This window comes from Neodiprion fabricii, chromosome 2 (genome assembly GCF_021155785.1).
Source record: "Neodiprion fabricii isolate iyNeoFabr1 chromosome 2, iyNeoFabr1.1, whole genome shotgun sequence".
NCBI lineage: Eukaryota > Metazoa > Arthropoda > Insecta > Hymenoptera > Diprionidae > Neodiprion > Neodiprion fabricii.
In genome coordinates, this window is record NC_060240.1 from 11,582,457 (window position 1) to 11,604,067 (window position 21,611).

Below are 21,611 nucleotides of genomic sequence, written 5' to 3' on the forward strand. Positions count from 1 at the left end.
TTCAGTCCTGTATTATGCGAAACTATGACGGATAAATGATTAAAACCGCGCTGCAATTGCTTTGAATATTGTATATTTTTTTCATTTTTAAATACATAATAATATAAACGATTGTTACGATATTGTTGTTCTTTGTAGTAAAAACGAGACACCGTACAAAAAATATTATTTAGAGGTGACAATATTCATTATACGTGTAATAACCTGACTACTGTACAATTCAAATTACTTTAGCCCCACCCAGCACACGTTCTCAAACGAATGTTACTATTACTTTACTACAAAGGGAAAAATTACGTCATTATTAAGAGTTAGTTTTTAAAGTAAAAATTGAACTAACAAAGCAATAAAAATCAAATTTCAGCCTCCATGTAGATGATGCCACAAACAGTTATAATCAAATACTGGTTATACTTTTATAAAAAAAATACTGGATAAAATGAAATGAATAAAAAATATTGGATGCTAATATTTTGACGAATAAAATATGGCATTTTATCACCGGCAAAGACATTCTCCAATTCTATAACTGGGCCAATAAAAGCAAATGAAAAATAAACGATTTTCAATATTGGAATCCTTAACATAGATGTGGTTAGGGCAAGATGACATCGCATTGGGTAACAACCAGCAGATGGTTTCAAAGAAATTTCTCGAATACGAAGGCACAGAAAGCAACGTGCAAGCTCGTGGACTTTAAATTTAGTGGCAATGAGTCGATTTGGGGTGAAATATGCAATTTTTAAAAACCACTTTTATAATTAAATATAACACCCAGTCGATGAGGCAGATGATTTCTTCTGAATTTAAGGATCTCAATTTAACAAGAAAAGTAATTTAATATACGATCAGTATTGTCCATTCTATTTCAATGTTTTATTTCGCATATTGTTCTTATCACAACGGTGTGAAGAAAATGTTCAACCCCACTTGGCAGTGTTTATAATAGGTGCGTAACCAAATACGCAAGAGACGGGATTCATAAAGTTCTTTTGAGCCTAAGAATGTTTTCCTCTATTTTAAAAAAGGAGTATTAAAAACGTAGCGGGAATAAAAATATCTCTAATTCTGTACGTCCTTTTCTCTATAGTGATACATCATGAAAATCCGATTTGCGGGTTGGAAACCTTGAGCTTAGGAATAACATGCGTATTTAAAAAAGTAATGAAACTCATTCTCAGACTCGACAAAGCCTTAATTGCTCATTGGTCTTTTTTTAAACCACACTACGCGTGTAGTGATAAATTTCCTTTCTTATCAAATAATTAAGTATACATCATTCCATCTATATTCGGATACATATTCATATCAAGCAGAGTAACTATGTTTAACAGTCAACGTACACATTGTAATATAGGTGAATGAATTTCTTTTTCAACAAATTTACGTAGAAAATGAAGTAATTCTTTTTTTATCATCAAAAAGTATGACTGTATTTTACAAATACAAGGGTAAAACAAACGACCGTTAATATTTCGGCTGATTAGCATCGCTATATTAAAATACATGATATCAAGGACTGTCGAAGTTCTTTTGTGAAGTTAGTACCTCGATTGAAAATTTTGTCCCTTACGCGATGGGAAAAATAAAAACCGAAAATTAAAGCAGCGTCGAATTAATGGAAGAAAATAAATTTCGACACGCTCTACCTTCGGTCTTCAGTGGTGTGAATTTTGAAAGAAATAAAACTAATATAATAATTAGATAAAATGTACAGAATACCTTAATACTATTAATAATTCATAATATACGTATATACATGAGAATCGCTTGACTAACCGTCCTTCTTCATATTTTGTTGAAAAAAAAAGACATTGAGAAAGTCAAACCTTGTTTACTACATAAGCATGTAATTATAGTAATATAAAAAAAGGTATGATAAAACATTACATGATAATAATTTGGTAAAAATTAGGACAAATGTATACTTCATAACATATTATTTAAATAGCAGAACATTATCTTATACTATCCAATTCAACTTGTACCATAAATCGATACAAAGTCATGTCAACACGCCATACTTAACAACGCATACGTACACACACACACCGAGCTTTATGAATCAAGAGATTTCTAAAAATAGTTGTACATAGCGTTTTAGAACAGATTCGGTGTTCAAATGATGGGGAAAAATTTTGCGCTTCGATGTGTCCCCAAAAATGAACGATGCCAAGAGAATAAAAATCGGATTAAAACCAAAGTTGGACTGGCAAAATCAAAACTAAGTGACTGTTATAGAATTTGTCACAATCTATTACATTTCAAAAATAACTGTTTGTACTCGTTAGTTGGTAAATAAATCCAAGTTGAGGGTAAATTCCTTTTCAATTTGAAAATGCAACGAACTTTGACCTGACATGTGAACTGTTTATTAGTTATTACACCTTATGCTGTAAATCTTGGATACGATAACAGTATCGGTATGTATATTTTTATTTGTATAAAGAATAAATGCCTATAATAATTTGACACAAGTTTGCGTAACATATAGCAATGATAAGTATGTATTCACGCGTGTGCGGCAACAAAAACATGCACACTTATAAAATTACGACGATTTATATTATAGAATATTCTCCGCAAGCGTTTCATAAGGATAATTTACACGACATACAGAAGCTCGATAGTTTCAATGGACGAATTGAGATTGTATGTTACGAAATAATAGTTACAGATAGTGAACAATGTAGCGACCAATGTTTAACAGGAAAGACCGAGGGAACAGCAACAGTTTTTTTCCTCAGGTGATACGAATTGTAGCGTGACTTGAATAGTAAGAGCACGTTCTTTTACTTAATTAGTCAACCTACTTCGTGAGCAAGTTAAAGAACATGCCCGAAAGTTGCGCAACTTTCTTAAATTTTCGGCAAACTTAATCACCATTTCTGGTAATTTTTCCTGCCCGTTGCCGTATTTTTAATTAGTTAAAAATATCCTCCGAAATTTTTATACGATGAGCTCGATTATTTATGTTTACTTTTTTCTTCATTTCTATTATTCAACCCAGCACGGCAGTATAATATTTATATACATGAGTATTTAAAAATATATTATGCTAAACCATAACTAGAGCTGCATCTATGTACAGGATATCCTATTGCAGCATAAGTTTTCCCATTACACTTAAAGGAAATTCTTACGTACTTGTATTAACTTATGCATAATATCTAATTCTCTAAAAATATTTTCCGCCCAGAGAAAAAGAAGAACCATGCGTTTTTCAATAATACAAAATTTCAAATTGATCATCCAATGACAGCAATCGCAAGAAAAAAAAAATGCAAGGAAAAAATTAACGGTACTCCAAAGATTGTATTAAGAAATCTATAAAGATTCGTTAGAATCTGAAAAGGTCAGAAGAATTGGGATCCACACTATGGGTGTGAACAAAAGCAACATGGCATTGCAGTGAGCGATCAGCTGTTCGTTTCGGCCCCAGTTTAAGCAGAATCACATGGAAGTTAAGAAATAGAAAAGCCCGTAAAAGCGATTACACTTTTATTTTGTCACATTGGGATGGCAGTGTAAAATATGTGTTAAAAAACTACTTTTATCATTAAATACAACTGGGTTAGCCTCTGTGGTACGTTTTCTGCCAGAAGATGGAATCTTTTGGTATTTTGGATCCCAATATAACTAAGCCTTCGATAATTAACGAATGACTAACTCTCAGCTCAAACATCACCAAGTTTTCGGTACCAAGAGCTTTATCTTTTCATGCATTAGGGCTATGCGATTAATCGATTGATCCTAGACTTCGATTAATTGGTTTTTTCCCCAATTAATCTTTATTCAACTTCATCAAGCATCCATGGTATTTACATGCTCGCTTGATCCTCCTTTGCTCTTGAATTTGGGTTTGAGCTACATCCAAGATCCAAATATCAGCATGTAACGAGATAATTGAAATAGGAGTGAAAAGTCACTCTCGAAATAGATTACGGTATTCTGTAGCAAGTCATACTTTTGACTTGTGCAAATCATTCTATAAATAAATATTGAGATTCCGGCATTTAATAATTAATTGTCATGGTTAAAATGGAATCTGTTGCCGCGATACTAAATATACAATTAATTCTAGTGAGTTTACATCTAAACAGACAATAAATGTGTTTGTTAAAGTGATTTTTATCACCTTAAACTTGTCTATAAAGACGATTTACGTTTTCGGAAAATGTCTTTTCGACAAGATCTCCAAGTAGTGAAAACGTGTATTTGAAAATATTATTCATATAATTTATCCTACGGAATTTCTATGTTTCTGTTTTTATGTCAGCAGTCAGGAAAAGTCAGATCTGTGCACAAACTAGCTTCTCGCGAGTTTTAGTCCATCAACTCTTCAAGTCTGACAATGATGGATACAAGTTACAAGTATGAAAACACTAACACTTATAAAATATGCTCCAGTAAAAAAACCTTACGGGCAAATCCTTGAAGATAAAACTTTCGCGGAATTACGATGGTGAGTTTAAATAACGTGCAATGATAAAATAACATTGTGTTAAACCTAGTGGTAAAACAAGAAAAAAATTAATCAGACTTGGTTACGTAATAGCTGCTAATTATGTCACATATTAAAGCTACCCTTGTTGTAAAAAAAAAAGTGGCACGGCAGAGAGCGATTTCGTCATTTTGTCTTGTCGAACATTATCATGAAATGCGTACAACTTACTATCGTTGTACACACTATATCAAAGAAGTAAACCTCACCAGCTTGTTACAGATATTAAAAACAAAATTGCGATGAAAAATCCTCGATATATGTATAAAAATTGACATGATTGTTGCATAGAAACCACTGGGAATGAATAAAAAAAATCTTGTTCAAACAGCAATGTTTGAATGACAGTGAAAATGAAAGTAAATGAAAATGAGAAAATATAAAACTGGTTTGATTTTGATGCGAAGTTATTATCAAGAGTCATTAATAGAAGGAAATGAATCTTCAAACATAAGCTTCCGTTCGCCGTCCCTGAATGCGGTTGAAAAATTGCCTCCAACTAGTCAGCGTCTTGCTTGACCAGACCCAAAAGCTACTGGTTATCCCGACAATCATTGCCATCAGATACTTGATCATGAAGACTTCAAATTCCGGACGACGACCAAGGTCGCGTGTTCGTTCGCCAACGGGACAAGGAATTGAGTACTTGATGCATTTTTCCGACCACCAATTGAGCATCCAATGATCGAAATAGGCTTGCTCGTAGAATAAACAAGCAATAACTATCAACGCAGGCACTGTGTAAAGCACAGAAAATATACCAATGCGAATCATTAGTTTTTCAAGCTTGTCTGTCTTAGTACCGTCATGTTTCATTACTGTGCGAATGCGGAACAGCGATACAAATCCTGCAAGGAGAAACGCCGTTCCCAGTACCAGATAGACGCACAACGGCGCCAACACAAAGCCTCTCAGTGCCTTGACGTTCCACAACCCCACGTAACACACTCCGGACAAGATATCCCCTGAAAAATAAAACAAAAATTTAATTATTGCGGCGCGACTTTAGCATTACAAAATGCCAAAATACAAATTTGTATCCCCTCACTGACACGGGCTTAGATACGGTGAATTCGATTTCTCTGTTTGGATTTTAGGATAATTTGCACTCACATTTCACGGGATCTTGTGAGAAGATTGCATTTGTTCTGATATGCTAAAATCCAGTATAAATATAAAAATAAGTGCACAAAGAAAGAATTTATTGAAACTACCAAATGAATTTAGATAAAATGTAATAATTGTCTCAAGCTACGGAAGTTTAAAAAAATTGCTGGGCTGAATTCAATAAAACATAGTTGGAGAATTAATTAAGAGGTATATAAGAGTTGCTGAAAAAGTGAGTGTAACGAAAATGAATTTTCGCTGATTTGTGGAAAAACTTTGATATTGCTTGAAAATTTGTTAAAATTTTTCATAATTCTAGCTTTTTTAAAAATATTTCTTGAACTGCATTTTAAACTAATCACAACTGTTTTAAAAAACCTTTTATTAGATCTGAGCAATCTACCCCCATTTTCTATTACGTAGTACTATAAGAACATAAGCAAAATACCAGAAGTCGGGATTTCTTTAGTCTAGTGATGCAAAATATGTTCTGAACAAATATGAATTTTCTCTCTAAATTGGGCCAATTATCATCTCCAGCTCGACTTGATCAAAAATATTGAAAAAAAAAATATGAAAATTCAAATCATTTCAAATTTTTGTTACACAAAAAATTTCCGAATGTCTACTCAATTTAGATTTGAAAATTCTCAGTTTTTTCTCTGTTTCTCTAACTTATCATCTTTACATGTCGCGTTTCGCATACTGACCCTGTTATTCATAACATAATTATCAGCTATATAGATAAATACTGATAATCGAGTGAATGCAGCAGTGAAACAAACAACTTGAAAAAAACTTATAATTTAGCGTAGCAAGTAGGAACAATTGTGAACAACTAATTTATTTAAATTATAAATTGTGATTTATCAATTGAAAGATCTCATAGAACACCATAATTTACGAAATTTTTAAGAAGATCTGCATATATTTCCTAATAAATTTCCAGACATTTGCTTTACTTTTCTATACATACAAAAATCTTGTAACAGTTCCCAGTTTACATGGTTTTAATTGGTCAACGTGTGATTTCTAAGAATTCTTTTTTCGTTAGGAGAATAAGGAATAATATAAAATTTTTGAATGAAGCTGACGCTAGCAGCCAGGGTTCACAGCCTGCAAACTTGCCGTTTTTATTAAATTAAAGCAGTCAGACTCGGTGATCAAAATTTTGTCACTCCTCATGTAAAGATACTAATTTCAGAAAATCTTAGAAGTGAACATTATTAAATTACCCCATTTGTAACAAGTTTAATATACTTGGCTGCTAACTTTGACTGCTAATAACAGTTTCATAGATTCTAAGGCCTATTGATACTTACCCTCGACTTTCCCCATGGCAAGAATGGTGATAGTTTTGACGGCAGGAACAGCCCAAGCAGCCAAATGAAAGTACTGCGAATGAGCCTCGATCGCTTCGTGCCCCCACTTGAGTCCAGCAGCAAGGAACCAAGTAAGAGTGAGAATGACCCACCAGATGCTAGAGGCCATGCTGAAGAAGTACAAGACCATGAAAAGCACGGTGCACAATTCGTGCTTGGTCCCCTGCGTGACGGTGGATATCGTCTCGAACCTGACATTCAGAGGCGGAGAAAAGGGTTCGCGGCAGGAAATGGAGTTGCCTGCAGCCCATCCGACGACATAGACGAGGGCGACCATCAGATAGCAAACAGAGAGGAAGATGATCGGCCTTTCGGGATATCGAAAGCGGTCCGTGTCAATGAGGAAGGTCAGAGCGGTGAAGAAGCAGGAGGCTGCGCAGACGGAGGCCCAAGTGCCAACCCAGATTCTAGAGAAGCGGCGCTCTTTCGGAGTAAAGAACATGTCGTCGCAGGGTGCGCCACAGTTCGGCTCTGTGACATCCCCTACCTTAAGACTGTAGCCAAGGTCGTGAGGAACCTGGAACTGCATAGAGCAGACAAAGCCAAAGTCTCGAGCGCCGAAGAGGTCACTGCCATCGGATGGCCGGTTATTCCAGCCAGGATGATACTCTGCTCTGGGACCTTGGGACTGCGGTTCGAGTGGTCTGGAAGGCTCGGTGGATGCAGTATTGTTGTCACCAACACAGATTTCGTCGTGACCGAAAACAGGGAACTTTGAGCACTCCAAGTTGTCCGGCCAGAGGAAGCCGAAGCGATTCATGAGTGACTCACAGCCAGCTTTTGCACTCTCACAAAGAGACCGGCAGGGCCGTATTGCCTTCTCCAATATCGTGCAGACCGGAACGTACATTGAGCACAGAAAGAATTGCAAGTCTGGGCTGCACTTTACCTTGACCAGTGGGAGGAATTGGTGTACCTCGAGACCCGCTTCTTCCTGCTTCTGGTGGCTCATCAGGTTCGGCATGATCGTTTCGTTGTACGGAATGTTCATGCACATCGGTATTGTTATCGGCTCGCATCGCCCGTGATGTTCAAGGGGGTCTCGCGCGTGAAGCCCAAGGCTCACGTTGACGACGTCCGCCACGATCAGGTACGCAAATAGAAGCGACAACATATTTAGACGCTTTTGCTACGGCGATCAGTAATTCGGAGTGCGAAAACCAACGACTGTGCTTAATATTTCCGTACGTCATACGCGAACATATTTCACTTTACTCCGAGCTATCAATATCGCTCACTTTATTAGATGCATTTCTTTTGTATGTACTTAATCCCGTATGCATAAGAGTTCACCATAAACAACGCAAGGATTGTAAACAGACCCTTGACTACGAGCATACACTGAGAAGGGAACGACTAGCGCTTTGCTAAAATCAGTTTACAACAGAGCATATACTACTGGAGGTAGTATACACCCAGTGGTATGCACCCATTCCAACGACCTTGCAAAAAATGCGGCCGAAGTGATGAGAGAGAGAAAGATATCCTCGGGTTTCTCCGTCTATTTCACTTTGCATTTCATTCTGTGGTAATAGAATGTCATCCGGTCTGAAATAAGAAAGTGGACGTGGAAACTTGTATCACCCTATGGTATCACCCCGCTGCACGCGAAGCTACCTCTTGTAGTATGTGCTCTTAACGTTTACAATCAACCCTACAACGGCCGCCATATTCCCTAGAAGTTAATCGTCTTTAAACTTTTGGACACGACAGAATTTACAGTTGTGCTTGTATAATCGCTGGAAAGGACAATTGTGATTTCTATCACTTCCAAAATTTTCAAACAATTTTACTACTCGATCAGTAAAACTAGAAGATTTTTGAAAAAAAGGGTCTGAAATGAGACCAATATGGTGGGTAATGTTGCTGTCCGATGTAAGGCCAGATCGCCGGAATCCGCAGTAACGGAACAGAATGCAGACGAGATCTAATGGATTTCTGAGTCCGTTCCGGGTTTTGAAAAATCCTGCCATCCCATGTATATACCAAAATTTCATGGAACGACGGAACGATGTAGATTCATATTTGTGCTATTCGGGTTTATTTGTCTGTTTGGATAAAGATTTTGCATCACTGTATACAATTTATTTAATTAGGTCTTATGTCAAATTAATTTTTGTAAATACATGTATTTAATTATTTCATAAAATGAAAATTGACCCTCCGGAACTCTGTTCCGGAATTTGGGTACATGGAAAGCACTCACGATTAATAATCGCACTGTGTACAAACTCTTCTTTCGCATTTGTATAGGTATAACAGCTTTTACGGCTTCATCTGCCACGACCGTTATGATATTCTGCCCTCTGCATATGTTAAAAAGGGGAGCTTTCCAGCAACGACACAGAGCGACACAGTCGGACACAGCTGCGGAGCATGGTTGGACACTGTGTCGGATTCATTGCTGCCGATTTCTTAGTTAGAGATTTTATTTTCGACGCATGGTATTGTTTATATTTATTTATTAAATGCAATGATAATCTACACGCGTTTCACAGATGTTTTTTTTTTTCCTGCTGGAGCGCTCAATGATCCTAGATTTTTCGTATAACGCATGAGCGGACTCTAGTGACTGAATTAAGAACCTCAGAGCGTTCCAACAAGCACCAAGGCACAGTGTTCGACCGTGCAACACAGTGTCACACTGTGTCTCCTTGCTGGAAAGCTCCTAATAAGAATAGTATATCTACTATTATCGACCGGACACCACAGCATCTGTTGACTGAAGATTTTTCAGTCACGCAGTAACGTCTTTGCTTATTATGTCAATTATCCACAGACATTTTTAACAGTTTTTAACTAATTCTAGTCGTCATGCGCACAAGCACACGAATCAAATAAGCCGCCTAACTTCGACCAATGATATTTTGATGTATCATCGGCGCAATGATGATAATAATATCAGAACATTAGAACTATTAGAAGTCGGACAATCGGCGTGAACGGTTGTCAAGGTTCGTCGAAACGTATTCACGAAAAAACAAATCATTTAGAATTCTCAAAACGTGTTCTTTCACATTCAAGTTTTTCAATTTTCGGACTCATCAACGATTACAATTAAATATACACATTTGAATGCAATTAAACAAGTAAAGAACAGCGTTCGGCAATTTATCTACACACTTAAGTACCACGAGTGAAAGTGATCATCGGTATGGCATTGAAATTAGGAAACTGTGCAAAAGGGGGATATTTAAATATCCTGCAAACGGCTTTATCGCGTCATAAACACACAGGTCTCTGTTCCGTTTCAGTATCAAATTTTGTTTTTATTGTTATTATATTTTTATTTTCCCAATGCATGGATTGCAGAAATCTGCAAATGATTGACACCTGAATGCTTAATATAATTATAAAGTTGTAAATTTAAGTGAACATAATTATCACAGTAAAACTCAATTTTCAGCTGTACTTAGTGGAGATCTAAGAAATAGCAATGAAAACAATCAGAAGAAAAGTCTTCATGCCTCTGCAGTAAAGTCCTACCCATCTGCTCCCACGATACCGCTACCCCAGAACATGACCCAGATATTTGGAAACGAAACGGGTCGTTTCACTCCGGAGAGAGCACGAGATATAACGGGACCTATATTGTTCTGCCAGGCAAATGGGCCGGCAACTTGTTCCAATACTAGATCAGAAGGTCTTAGTCTTGGGGACTGCACGACCCAAGATAATTCCGAACACTCGTACACTGATTCGTATGATTGTACTGGCGCCGTGAGTCTCAATGGATCTATGCAGAGCAACGTTCCGCAGCCATTTTCCTCCGAGGGTAAATCTATGCACCTCAATATGCCCGGCGGCATATGGTCCAGGGATGATAAATACATCGCCTATGATATGCAGAACTCACACTATTCCAAGAGGAAACTCTGCTTGCAGAACAGAACTACTACTACCAAAGGTTTGTGATAAAGACACCAATGTTTAAAACTTTAATTTATAAACTTGATCACTGAATATTTCCAATTCCCAAATATTCCTAAAAAATATTCTAGCAATTTAATAGCAGCATATTAAAACCAGTTTCAATTTTTCAAAATCATTTTATGCTACTAGCAATGAATTAATACTAGGTTCTACTATCGGACAAAGTCAAGATATAAGCAGATAAAGTTTTATAAAGTACTGAATCATGGTAATAAATATGTTCTACAGCGTACAATGTGAAGTTCAAGAAAGAATGCGCTCTATCATCTGAATTAAAAAATTAGGAATAGAGAACGAATCATTTAAAACGTATTCAGCAATGTTATTTTCTTCAGTGATGGTGAACACTTTACTATGTAATTGAAACTATTCAAAGGTAATTGGAATAATACATATCACGATATTAACAATTTAAGAATAGGTTTCATAATCAAAACAGTTTAAATGATAAACCTCTGGTATTTTTGATACAATTTTCATGTTTTTGGGCGTATTTTTCTTATTAATTTCATTGCCACAAATTGTAGGAAAAATATTCAAGAAGTTTTACTTTCCTGAATAGTTATAATTAGCATTTCTAATCGTTGACAAATATCTGTTGTACTGTACTTGCATGAATTTGTTTTTATCCAATCTGAAATATTTGTTTGACTTTTTTCAGTCAATGTCTGTAAATCTGTATGGTGAACAAAGTACATCCAAAAACGGCAGAGTTTAATCTTTTTAAACCATCTATTTATAAATCTGTTTCTCAAATTGTTGAGACCTCAGCTTGTGATATTGGATTTCGCTTAGATTTATTTCTGTTGTATATTAAGGTTGTTGTTTTATTTGTGTTCATCGGCTTCAGCATCAATAACATTACTGGTGATTTTTTCCACGTTTTTTTCCCTTTTCTTAACTGTTGGTTTAGATGGTAGGCCGTACCACACTGAATGACAGACACCATGCACACTGATGAATTTTTCATACTCGTTCAGGCAGGATATTCAAATTTCTGAGCTACTGTTAAGTGAAGGAAAGATTTCGGTTGCATGGTTCAAAATTACGGTCCAGCAATATGGTTTCTCACACTAAGTCCAAATGAATGGATGTGAAATGATTTAGCTGAATAAATATGGAACGTTAACGAAACGTGCTTGTAGCAAGAGATCCTAACTTGGATCTGTTTCACGTCAGTCCGCCAAAAGTCAGCATAGATATTTTCTATTACTGTATGTACATATAATTTAAAAGTAATACTTGTGATTACTTATATTTTTTCAAACACTTTCTTGGAAAATTTGATTTTCGAAACCTGTACAGTGTGTGTAAAGTGCCCCATTTCTGACCAGTGCTCGTAATTGAGGTTGGCACATGCGCACAGCTGAATAACACAATTTTTCGCACTGTGGCATTAAACATATGTTAACTAACCCACGTTTTAAACGCTGTCAGTGGCACATTTGTTGCTCCTCGAATCAAAATGTCCTTCGTAGGTGTCGAAAAAAGTATCGTGTGTCACACGTGTTGATAAGCGATATCTGACTCATGCGATTCCAGCACTTGCTTCCGGTGTGCGCCTGCACTCGTCGAAAATCGCGCACTTTCCGCACCTTTAACATAATATACTACTAATTGCCCTGTAAAAACAGGTTGACCACACAGGTGGAAAACCTGGAATTGTCAGGGAATTTTTAATTGGGTCATAGAAAAAACTGAAAATATCAGTTTTATATCATTGGAGTTAGAAATAATTCTTTGAGGTAACAAGTTTACTTTTTTTCGTTGAAAAAACAAATGGCTTAAGCTTTTTTTGCACATTATATTTATCATCAATTCAATTTGAATTTGAACCAAATATAGAGTTAATAAGCTGAATGATTTGGATTTTAGTGGCTTACTAGAACTGGGAAAATGTCAAGATCTTGAGTTTTAGGTCCTGGAAAACCTGGAAATGTAATGGAATTTTTTTCACAAACATTTGTGCCCATCCTGAAAAAGAAATTACAAAATATTGATAATTTTATCAAACATAGCAGGCATTCAGGATATCAAATCATTTCTATAGATTTTAATTCATCAGTTTTATTCTCTACATTGGAGTATTGTAACATATTCAGTTACATCATAAAATCAACAATGTAACAAAGACTTCGAATGGATCGTTCATACATGGTAATTGTTATACTGTATTTTGCGTCATACCTCCCAGACTTGAATTACGACTTGATTTTACTTGAGCTGCTCCATGGAATATGTTACAATGTAGTCGTCCTTGATGATTATTCACTGCATTTACTCAACAACATATGCACTGATAGCAGCCTCTGAAAATTAGCACGTTCTCTAACAACAAGTAAAAGGATGAATTCAAATGAGTAGGAAAGGATTAATACCATTTTTTTCTTTTATTACAATCTGAAACTAATACACTATCATGTACTAATCGTGTCTCCTCTAATTTTTGTAAAATGATGTGATAATTGACATTTGACTTTATATCGTAAAAACGATTTTTGGCATAAATTAATATCAAACCATAGTTTACTTCTACCGGAATCGGCAGTTCTTTATTGATAGAAGCCAAAAAAAACTTCGGACAATGTTTTTTTTGTGTGAAACATTCTCTGGTCCCAAATACAAAAACAACTGTAGGAAAAAATTCTGTCCATTCTTTTTTCCAGATATATGAATTATACTTCTATTTTTGAACAGCTGATTTGTAAACGAGAAAAGTCCAAATATGCGGTTCAATAAAACCAAATATAGTCATTAAATCTGAACTTCATTATTATTATTAGTTACTTTATTCTTGTAAAATGACCGCCTCATTAAACTCAGAAGCATTTTAATGTGATATTTAGGTGCTGACATTAACATCATTGCAAGAAGTTTACTCTCCAAAAATTTATACTGTACCAAACCTGCTCACGTGATGAGCTATTCAACAGGCGCTGGTACCACACAAAATGAATCTGAAAAATCATCGAACGAATTACCTAAGACTGACGAGGAATCAAGAGCAGCAAAGCTTAAAAGAGCAGTTAAAGATTACGGAAGCACGGTTATTGTGTTCCATGTTGGCATATCATTGGCGTCTCTTGGTATCTGTTACGTAGTAATTTATAGGTTTGTTTCATATGTTTTATTGGTCTTTATTGAAAAACTGAGAGTGTTTCACGCAAGAATAATTTTTTCTTTCTTTTTTCTTGCATCATACTAAAACTACACAAAACCCATTCAAAATAATGATTATAAATTAAGGTAAATACAAGCCTTTTAGTAAACAAAGTACGATTTTGACAGAAACTATATTTTCTTTCAGTGGCGTAGATGTGCCTTCACTGATTAGTTCTCTGGGATTTGTGGACAATGAAAGGATTCAAAATATCGTATCGAATTCATCAACATTTGTTATTGCATACGCGATCCACAAATTATTCGCTCCAGCAAGGATATCGATAACTCTGGCAACCACACCGTTCTTAGTCAAATATCTGCGAAAAATTGGTGTTTTGAAGAACAAATAAAGAATGCATTCATGTGAAAAACTTATAACAAACGAGAAATTCTTGTTGTCTATTTTCCTTTGCATTTTTCACTGGAATGTCAACTCTAAATTATTCTTTTACTAATTTGGGAACGGTTTATATTAAAAGAATATTTCTCTAAAACTGATCTTTCATTTTTGTAAAATAACCCATAATTCTAGCAGTAGACCTTCCTAAGAAACCAGTAAAAACCGATTTGGATCCGACAATGACCACTTCTGAGCAGCTCTTATACAATTTTTGATTGCTAACATAAAATCAATAATTCCTCATTGGACGTTCATTTCTATCATATCGAATCATGCAGACAGAATATTTGTGATACTTACATGATTTGTGTACAGGAAGCAAAAGAATACGATTGAAGTTCAAAATACCCAAAGATTAAAACAAGTCGATACTATAATACGCTAATCAGGTCATATTTAGTTATAGACATTTTTTCGTCCATTTGCGTCTTTTATTAACTTGATATAACAGAGAAAAAGTATAACCGCTTGTATATTTTTATTTGTTTTTTTACCAGCATATAATTCAGATAAAACCGTGCGGCTGAGACGATCAGCTGATAACCTGGTACGACGCCATATTAGTTTCGATAAAAATTGATAAATTAAGATACCACCGTCCATTGCTAACTATGGACTTAGAGCATATACCAACAATTCACATCTAGTATTGGGCACCGCTCAATTACAATTTGTAATTAATTATATTTCACTTACAAATTACACCTCTATTGATTAGTGCGATATAAATTACAAATTACATTCGTACTTTGTAATTGGAATGTACTACAAACTAATTAATGGAATTTATTTTTTATTTTTTCCTAATTTCAAGATAAAAATGAAATTCATTATTGACTAATTAAAATTTTGCCCATCATCGCTCACAGCCAATGTTTGAAGTAAGACCGTATCTTACATTTCCTCTATGTTCACTACATGAGTTGCATTTCCTGAGAGAGCAATATTCCCATTCAATCTGTCTAACTGTCTCTGCAAAGCACTCAAGGTTTGAGCTACGTTGTCAATTATGAGTTCTGTTTTTTCCCACCTCGAAATATTGTCGTCTTTTAATTTATCAATGTATTCAGCGAGAGTCGATAGATCGGAAGTAGCTGTGGCTTCCGATTGATCCTTGCAACCTTCGGTATTACTTTGTAGAGGCACGAGTGTTTCCTTTTGGAAACCCTTTTGAAGAATCATTTCTAAATTAGTTAACCGGTCCAGAATGTCAACCATGGTTGGTTCTGACATTTTTTGACCGGCTCTAGCGGTTTGTATGATGTCTTCTTTGATCGAAGAAGGTAACGTCTTAAAAATAGTGCGAAGTGGTCTGCCCGGATGAAGATAAAGTTTCGAATCAACGCATCTGCCCTGCTCGATTCTGATGCGCCAACTTTTCGGTAATAGGCGAAGTATCATTTTGTTGTAGACCACCAGATCCAGGCTGCATAGGAAATTGACTTGCTTAAAGAGGCGCTGAGTTTTTCCTCGTATTTCCAAGTCGTTGATGTCATTAACCGCTAAACCAACCATCAAGTTCATCAGAACGATGGCAGCTAAAACCAGGAATGCGACGAATACCAGCCGTCCAAGTGTCAATGTCACTATGTAGTCTTCTTGTCCGGTAAAGAGATCAGAGTAATCGAATTCTGAAGTCATCATCACCATTGTCTTTACAAAACTCTGCCATGGGGAGCCAAATGGAGGTTCGCTCCTAAACTGGACCAAGAAACTGAAGGTAAAGCCAATCACAAGAAAGCCAAACGTCAATAGTACCTGTGAAGAAGACAATGAATTGTTGATGAATTGGTAATTTCCTTTCCGATGTTTTCGGCAGGTTTATGGAAATAGTTTCTACCCGGGTTTTAACAATGTGGATCCCTACATTCAGGAGACGCCATCTGATGGCATTAAATATACCACGCTATATAACTGCCATGGGCGTCGTATTAAATTACGTGGTTTTTATCCCATTTATTTTACTTTAAATCCGTTTATCGTAACAGAATAAAAGTCTGATAGCTTGCGCGATATTTCCCGTGCTTCGATATTTGCACAATAGGGATCCCAGTATCAAATGCACGTCTGTACCTTGATAACGTTAGTGGCCACTTTGGAAAACATTAGTACGTAGTAACCCCATTCTGGGAAACGAGACAGCAAAAACATAAGCTCAGTCCAAGCTAGTAGGACGGCCACGGCAGCCACGTGACGCGTCCATTCGTTAACGTTGTGATCAGCGAATACGACCAAGGTTGCAAGTATGAAGGAACCCCACTTCACCCAGGATTCAAGTTCGCGAAAGTAGATCCAAGAACGTTGCTGCCCGTGTAAGAATTCCTGAAAACGGTGAATTGCTACTTGTCAAGTACTGACCAACACTTCAATTATGGTATTTTTGTCAATTTCATACATGCATTTGGATTGATTACATTATTCACTAACTTTTCATATTCTATCAACCTTTAACCACCCAACATTAAGCTTTGAGTCTAAATCCATTTTTATCATCAACTACCAACCTATTGCGGTTCCGTCCGCGAATATTTTCCAATGCTTTTTCTTGCAAAATTATTAAACAGCCATATACTCTTCCGGACTTTTTTTGTAGAGCTTAAATTAAGACCTTGAAAACTCTTGGACATAACTTTCCTCTACCTATATGATTTTAGGTAGTCTTCGCATAAGTGTGTGATCCCGTTCCTATTTGACTTACAAATATTGTTCTGTTTCAAACCTGTACAGACATTGTAGCTATCTACCGAAAAAAAAAGAATCAAAATCGGTATAGTAGATCTGGAGTTGTAAGTTAAAATACGAACAGACTGAGAGACGTTAAGTTTTCCATACTGTAGGAAAGAAGAGATATAATGCAGAATCCCTGTTTTTCGTTACCATGATACTACATTAGGTCGTAAGAATTATCGTAATTGTTGATAATTATCAATATGTTGTAAAATTACCAGAATGGCGATAGGCACAAGGCTGAAAACCAGGATATAACTGCTCATCTGTGTGTTAAGAATAACCGGCGGTTCCTCTCCTTTATCCTCGTAGTAATAAATTCCAGTGATTAGTTGTGTCGTAGCAACGACAAACACTGCGTAAAGTGCTAGATTGATCATAAAAAAAGGGCTGAGAGTCCGCCATTTCAGGTACAAGAAACTTTCAATCAGGGGATGAATGAGTAGGCGTTTTTGGTTGAATTGGTTCCCGCTGTTAATGAGGGCATTGACAACTCTCATCTGCTCCATATTTATGCCACGAGGTGTTAATATACTGTAATCAAGAGTGATTAGACAATTGGGCTCATTGATTGTGTACTCGTTGATAGTGATGGCAGCGTCGAATACCGATTCGAGAAATTCGACGGGCCTAGCAACGTTGTAAACGAGGAAATCCATCGCAGACATACTTTTGCGGTCAACGTCTTTTGTTACGACGGACAAATCAGCGCCGGCATCTAACAGCAATTTAATGCTCTCTCTGCTGCTGTGATAGCACGCCACATGCAGCGGTAGCCACCCGTGATTGTCCTGTACGTCAATAATGTCAGTTTCGCGACTTAGTAGGGCGGCCACGACTTCATAGTGATTCTGTGTCGTTGCTAGGTGCAAAGAGGTCGCCTTGGTGTGCGGATTCTCCGTCGTCGTAGATAGGATGTCCGCACCGGCTTCAAGAAGAACTCTCACGCATTCAGCGTGTCCGAAATACGCGGCCATGTGCAAAGGCGTCATTCCGGACATCGCCAACTTGTCTCTGGCATTAATCATCAATTTCGTCGTCGAAGGATCTCTGTCAAGCAGGAGTTGAAGAATGTCGGCAAAGCCGTGCTCGGCTGCACGATGAAACACAGTTACTCCACCGCGCAATTTGTGCTGAACACTCGCGCCGGCGTCGAGAATCTCTTTAACACAATCAACTCTGCCACTAGCGATCGCGCAATATAAAGGAGTTTCTCCCGACTGGTTTTCCACCTCGATTATCTATGTAACAGAACAACGGGTATTATCGCGCATGTTCAAAAAATGTTTTGAGGCGAGTGGAAGAGTAAATCTACCGTTTGCGAGTCCGGAATGCTTAGCAGTTCTTGAATCATCTCCAAGTTACCGCTTGCAGCTGACAAGTGCAAAGCTGTGTATCCATTGCTCGAGGTGGTCGTAACGTCTGCACCAGCTTCTAGGATGATGCTCACCCCTGGAATCCAATTTTCACGCATTGCCAATTGCAGAGGAGTCAGTCCAACGGAATTTACAGGATCAAGGTAATTCGGTGAGTCTTCACTGTTGACTATGCTCATCAGCAGCTTCAACGGTTCCACCGCTTTCTTCATGATAGCCAAATGCATCGGAGTGTCTCCAACCGCGTTCCATATAGAGCGAGGGAAATTCGCATTCAGAAGGACTGTTATCGCGTCCAAGGAACCCAACTCAACAGCTGTATGCAATGGCGTCACGATGTGACTTTGGTCCTGATATTCCGAAGAGAGGTAATGCCGGCTGCCAGCAGCTATCAATGATGCGATTACGGCTGGATACCTGAATCGTTGATGAGATTATCTCGACTAGGCTCCAGTGATCAAATACACAAGTCAAAATCAATGTGTTATATACCTACCTGAATTCCACGTCGCCCTCTTCACGGTGGTCGATTAAATTTTCGCCTACTACATCAAGTGGCCTCATACCTCGACTGTCAACTTTATTGAACTCAGCTCCAGCCGCCAGAAGATGTTGCACACAGATCATCTCTGTCCGTTTACAAGCTACGTGAAGAGGTGAACTCCCGAATTCTAAGACCGGTAGCTAAAAATTGAGATTATCGCACTACCGTGTTTTGAAAACGGTATGCCTAAAGCTCTGACGAACTGTACTGTTTGGACGTGTTTATCGAGAACTACTCACCATGTCAATCACCGACTGATGATCGTGATCCCAAGAGTCGATCCACTCTAACCGAATTTTGTCTTTTATTTCGATTTTTTCTGTTGCTATGTTTACTAGTTCTGGGGCATGATCGAGAAGAAGCTTTACACAATCCGGATTGCCTTCCCAAGCGGCGAGATGCAAAGGTGTTCGTCCCATTGCGTCACGCGTTCCTTCTAGTTGGGCACCATTCTTGAGCAGAGTTCGCAAAATATCGGTATGTCCTAAAAAGCTCGCTATGTGACAACTCGAAATCCGATGTGGCTTGCATGTCGCGTTTGCACTGGCATCATGCTGGAGACCACTAAAAATTATGAATTTTAAGTTACATCAGAAAATGCACAATGCAAAAGATAGAAAAAAGAAAGAGAGTTGCATACATTCTACCCGATTTATGAGAATTGGGTCACAAACAAAACCAAAGAGATGATCAATCATCCAGATAATTTACTGACAGCGATAAATGTGTATCAACATGGGAAGTTTACGTGCAAAGTATTTCGAGTATGAATGATGATCCCCTCCATTACAGTGTGATCACTGAACCGAATAAACAGCCCAGCAATTGGAAAAAATTTTAAATAATAGAAAAGAATAGAAAATTTGAAACCGGCTGAATCTGTTTTTTGGTCCCAAAATTACTGTTTGGATGTCTAGCTGAATCTTCCTATAGGAATAAGTGGCTAGCGATTACAAGGGATTGATAGGAATTATTAAAATTTTTAAAATCAATTAATTATAATATTGAGTGTAATTCGAAGTGTTTAGAAAATTATATTCCAAGGTACAACTAGAACGTTTTGAAATACGTCCATGCGATCACATCTACTAGGACGGCTCAGTACAAGAATTACTGTTAAATAACACCCGAGTAAAATAACTCTGTTTAGTATAATACCCGCGTACTATAAGTACGTGTCGAATAATGCTGTATCGAATAAAATCGTGTGTTATACGTTTCTGTGGAAAATACTCTGAGGCGAAAAGGTACCCACTCACCATTGACAGATTTACACGAATTCAAATCGTTATAGGATTCGAACAGAAACAACTGAATAGAAATTGAATTGTTTGAGGCGTATTGACTTTGTTCCAGATTAATTTCAATTTTTTCAAATGAATCGAATAGGAATTATGGATAGAAACGAAACTGTGCGTTACACATTGGATCAAATTGAAATTGCGGTACAATTCAAACATAAGAAAGTATGAAGAACCTGCAGCTGTAGACACATATTCAAACAATAGAACAATCAATTCGGATGGATTTTCGCACAACGCAATACGTCTTTTTGAAAATTTTGGATTAGTAGCTAACGGCATTAAAATAAACCCGGTTCAATACTTTTTATTTTTTCTTCGTTTACCGAGGAAGGCTGCGCAATTTCAAGATAAATTCGAAATAGCGGAACCAAAATTAACATATACCGGACCGTTCAACCTCCGCCAAATTTCCATCAACAACCGCTTGAAGGAGTTCCGTATTCAGACGCATAAGACGGCGATCCATTCTCCGTTTGGCATTTTGATGTTCTGGAAGCGTTTCCGATGACCCCATCGGCGAGGGAGACATCGGATAGTTTGGAGTTGACGGTACAGCCAACGTGACCATTAACGGAGGCAACGCAACTCGCATTTCATCGTCAGGATCCGGTTCCCCGGTAGGCAAACTGTTGTAGCCATACTTCGACATCTCTTATGTATAGACGAAGACACGGGGAAACTCGTAAAAATCGACTACCTGAATACTGACACACTGCAACAACTGTTTTACACTTAAATATTAAGACACATATATTCTGTAACCGGATTCACCTTCGGTCAGTACTAAAATGAATCGATGTTGACAGTACGTATTTTCAAATACGCTGGAATTATATTTTTTTACAGTTATACCTGACACACTGATCGACTAAAGATTACGATAACCGTACATACTTGAGGCGGTTACCCGTGTAGGCCTCTAGTCTAGTGATTCATAATCTTTAAAATGGACTAGATGCAGTATCTCCTAATCGCTATCAGGCTGTTTACAACAACGTCATGACAGCTCGTAGAATCTTTGTCGCTTTAATTACATCTAAGTGATTCTAAGCTGATATACTCAAATATCGCTGAAATGACTCTCAGTGATCGGTGGATCAAATTGATTTTAAATACTTTTAAGGTAATTGACTAATAGCGGATCCTTAATCTTGCATATCGTTAAGTTTTTA

At 37.1% G+C, this 21,611-nt stretch overlaps 3 protein-coding genes across 5 annotated transcripts; 1 reads left to right on the plus strand and 2 right to left on the minus strand.

Annotated features, from left to right (window-relative positions):
- Positions 1 to 4,634: 4,634 nt before the first annotated feature.
- On the minus strand, positions 4,635 to 8,332 carry LOC124175943 (frizzled-2). The gene is made up of 2 exons (XM_046556618.1): positions 6,934 to 8,332; positions 4,635 to 5,469 (listed from the first exon to the last, which is right to left on the minus strand). Exons 1-2 carry the CDS (start codon positions 8,105 to 8,107, stop codon positions 4,949 to 4,951), a joined length of 1,695 nt encoding a protein of 564 aa, XP_046412574.1. The 5' UTR covers positions 8,108 to 8,332; the 3' UTR covers positions 4,635 to 4,948.
- A 1,358-nt stretch (positions 8,333 to 9,690) lies between these two features.
- LOC124175954 lies at positions 9,691 to 14,466 on the plus strand. Its single transcript, XM_046556640.1, has 4 exons — positions 9,691 to 10,229; positions 10,400 to 10,900; positions 13,773 to 14,037; positions 14,234 to 14,466. Exons 1-4 carry the CDS (start codon positions 10,148 to 10,150, stop codon positions 14,436 to 14,438), a joined length of 1,053 nt encoding a protein of 350 aa, XP_046412596.1. The 5' UTR covers positions 9,691 to 10,147; the 3' UTR covers positions 14,439 to 14,466.
- On the minus strand, positions 11,902 to 21,146 carry LOC124175936 (transient receptor potential cation channel subfamily A member 1 homolog). 3 transcript variants are annotated; one of them, XM_046556595.1, is made up of 10 exons: positions 20,829 to 21,146; positions 19,375 to 19,699; positions 19,088 to 19,275; positions 18,531 to 19,008; positions 17,434 to 18,456; positions 16,562 to 16,810; positions 14,789 to 16,246; positions 13,114 to 13,235; positions 12,810 to 12,900; positions 11,902 to 12,521 (listed from the first exon to the last, which is right to left on the minus strand). In XM_046556595.1, exons 1-7 carry the CDS (start codon positions 21,086 to 21,088, stop codon positions 15,383 to 15,385), a joined length of 3,387 nt encoding a protein of 1,128 aa, XP_046412551.1. In that variant the 5' UTR covers positions 21,089 to 21,146; the 3' UTR covers positions 11,902 to 12,521; positions 12,810 to 12,900; positions 13,114 to 13,235; positions 14,789 to 15,382. The 3 variants fall into 3 exon arrangements, with proteins under 3 accessions (XP_046412551.1, XP_046412550.1, XP_046412549.1); XM_046556594.1 differs by lacking the exon at positions 11,902 to 12,521 and having other exon boundaries at positions 12,726 to 12,900; XM_046556593.1 differs by lacking the exon at positions 11,902 to 12,521 and having other exon boundaries at positions 12,889 to 13,235.
- Between the last annotated feature and the right edge of the window lie 465 nt (positions 21,147 to 21,611).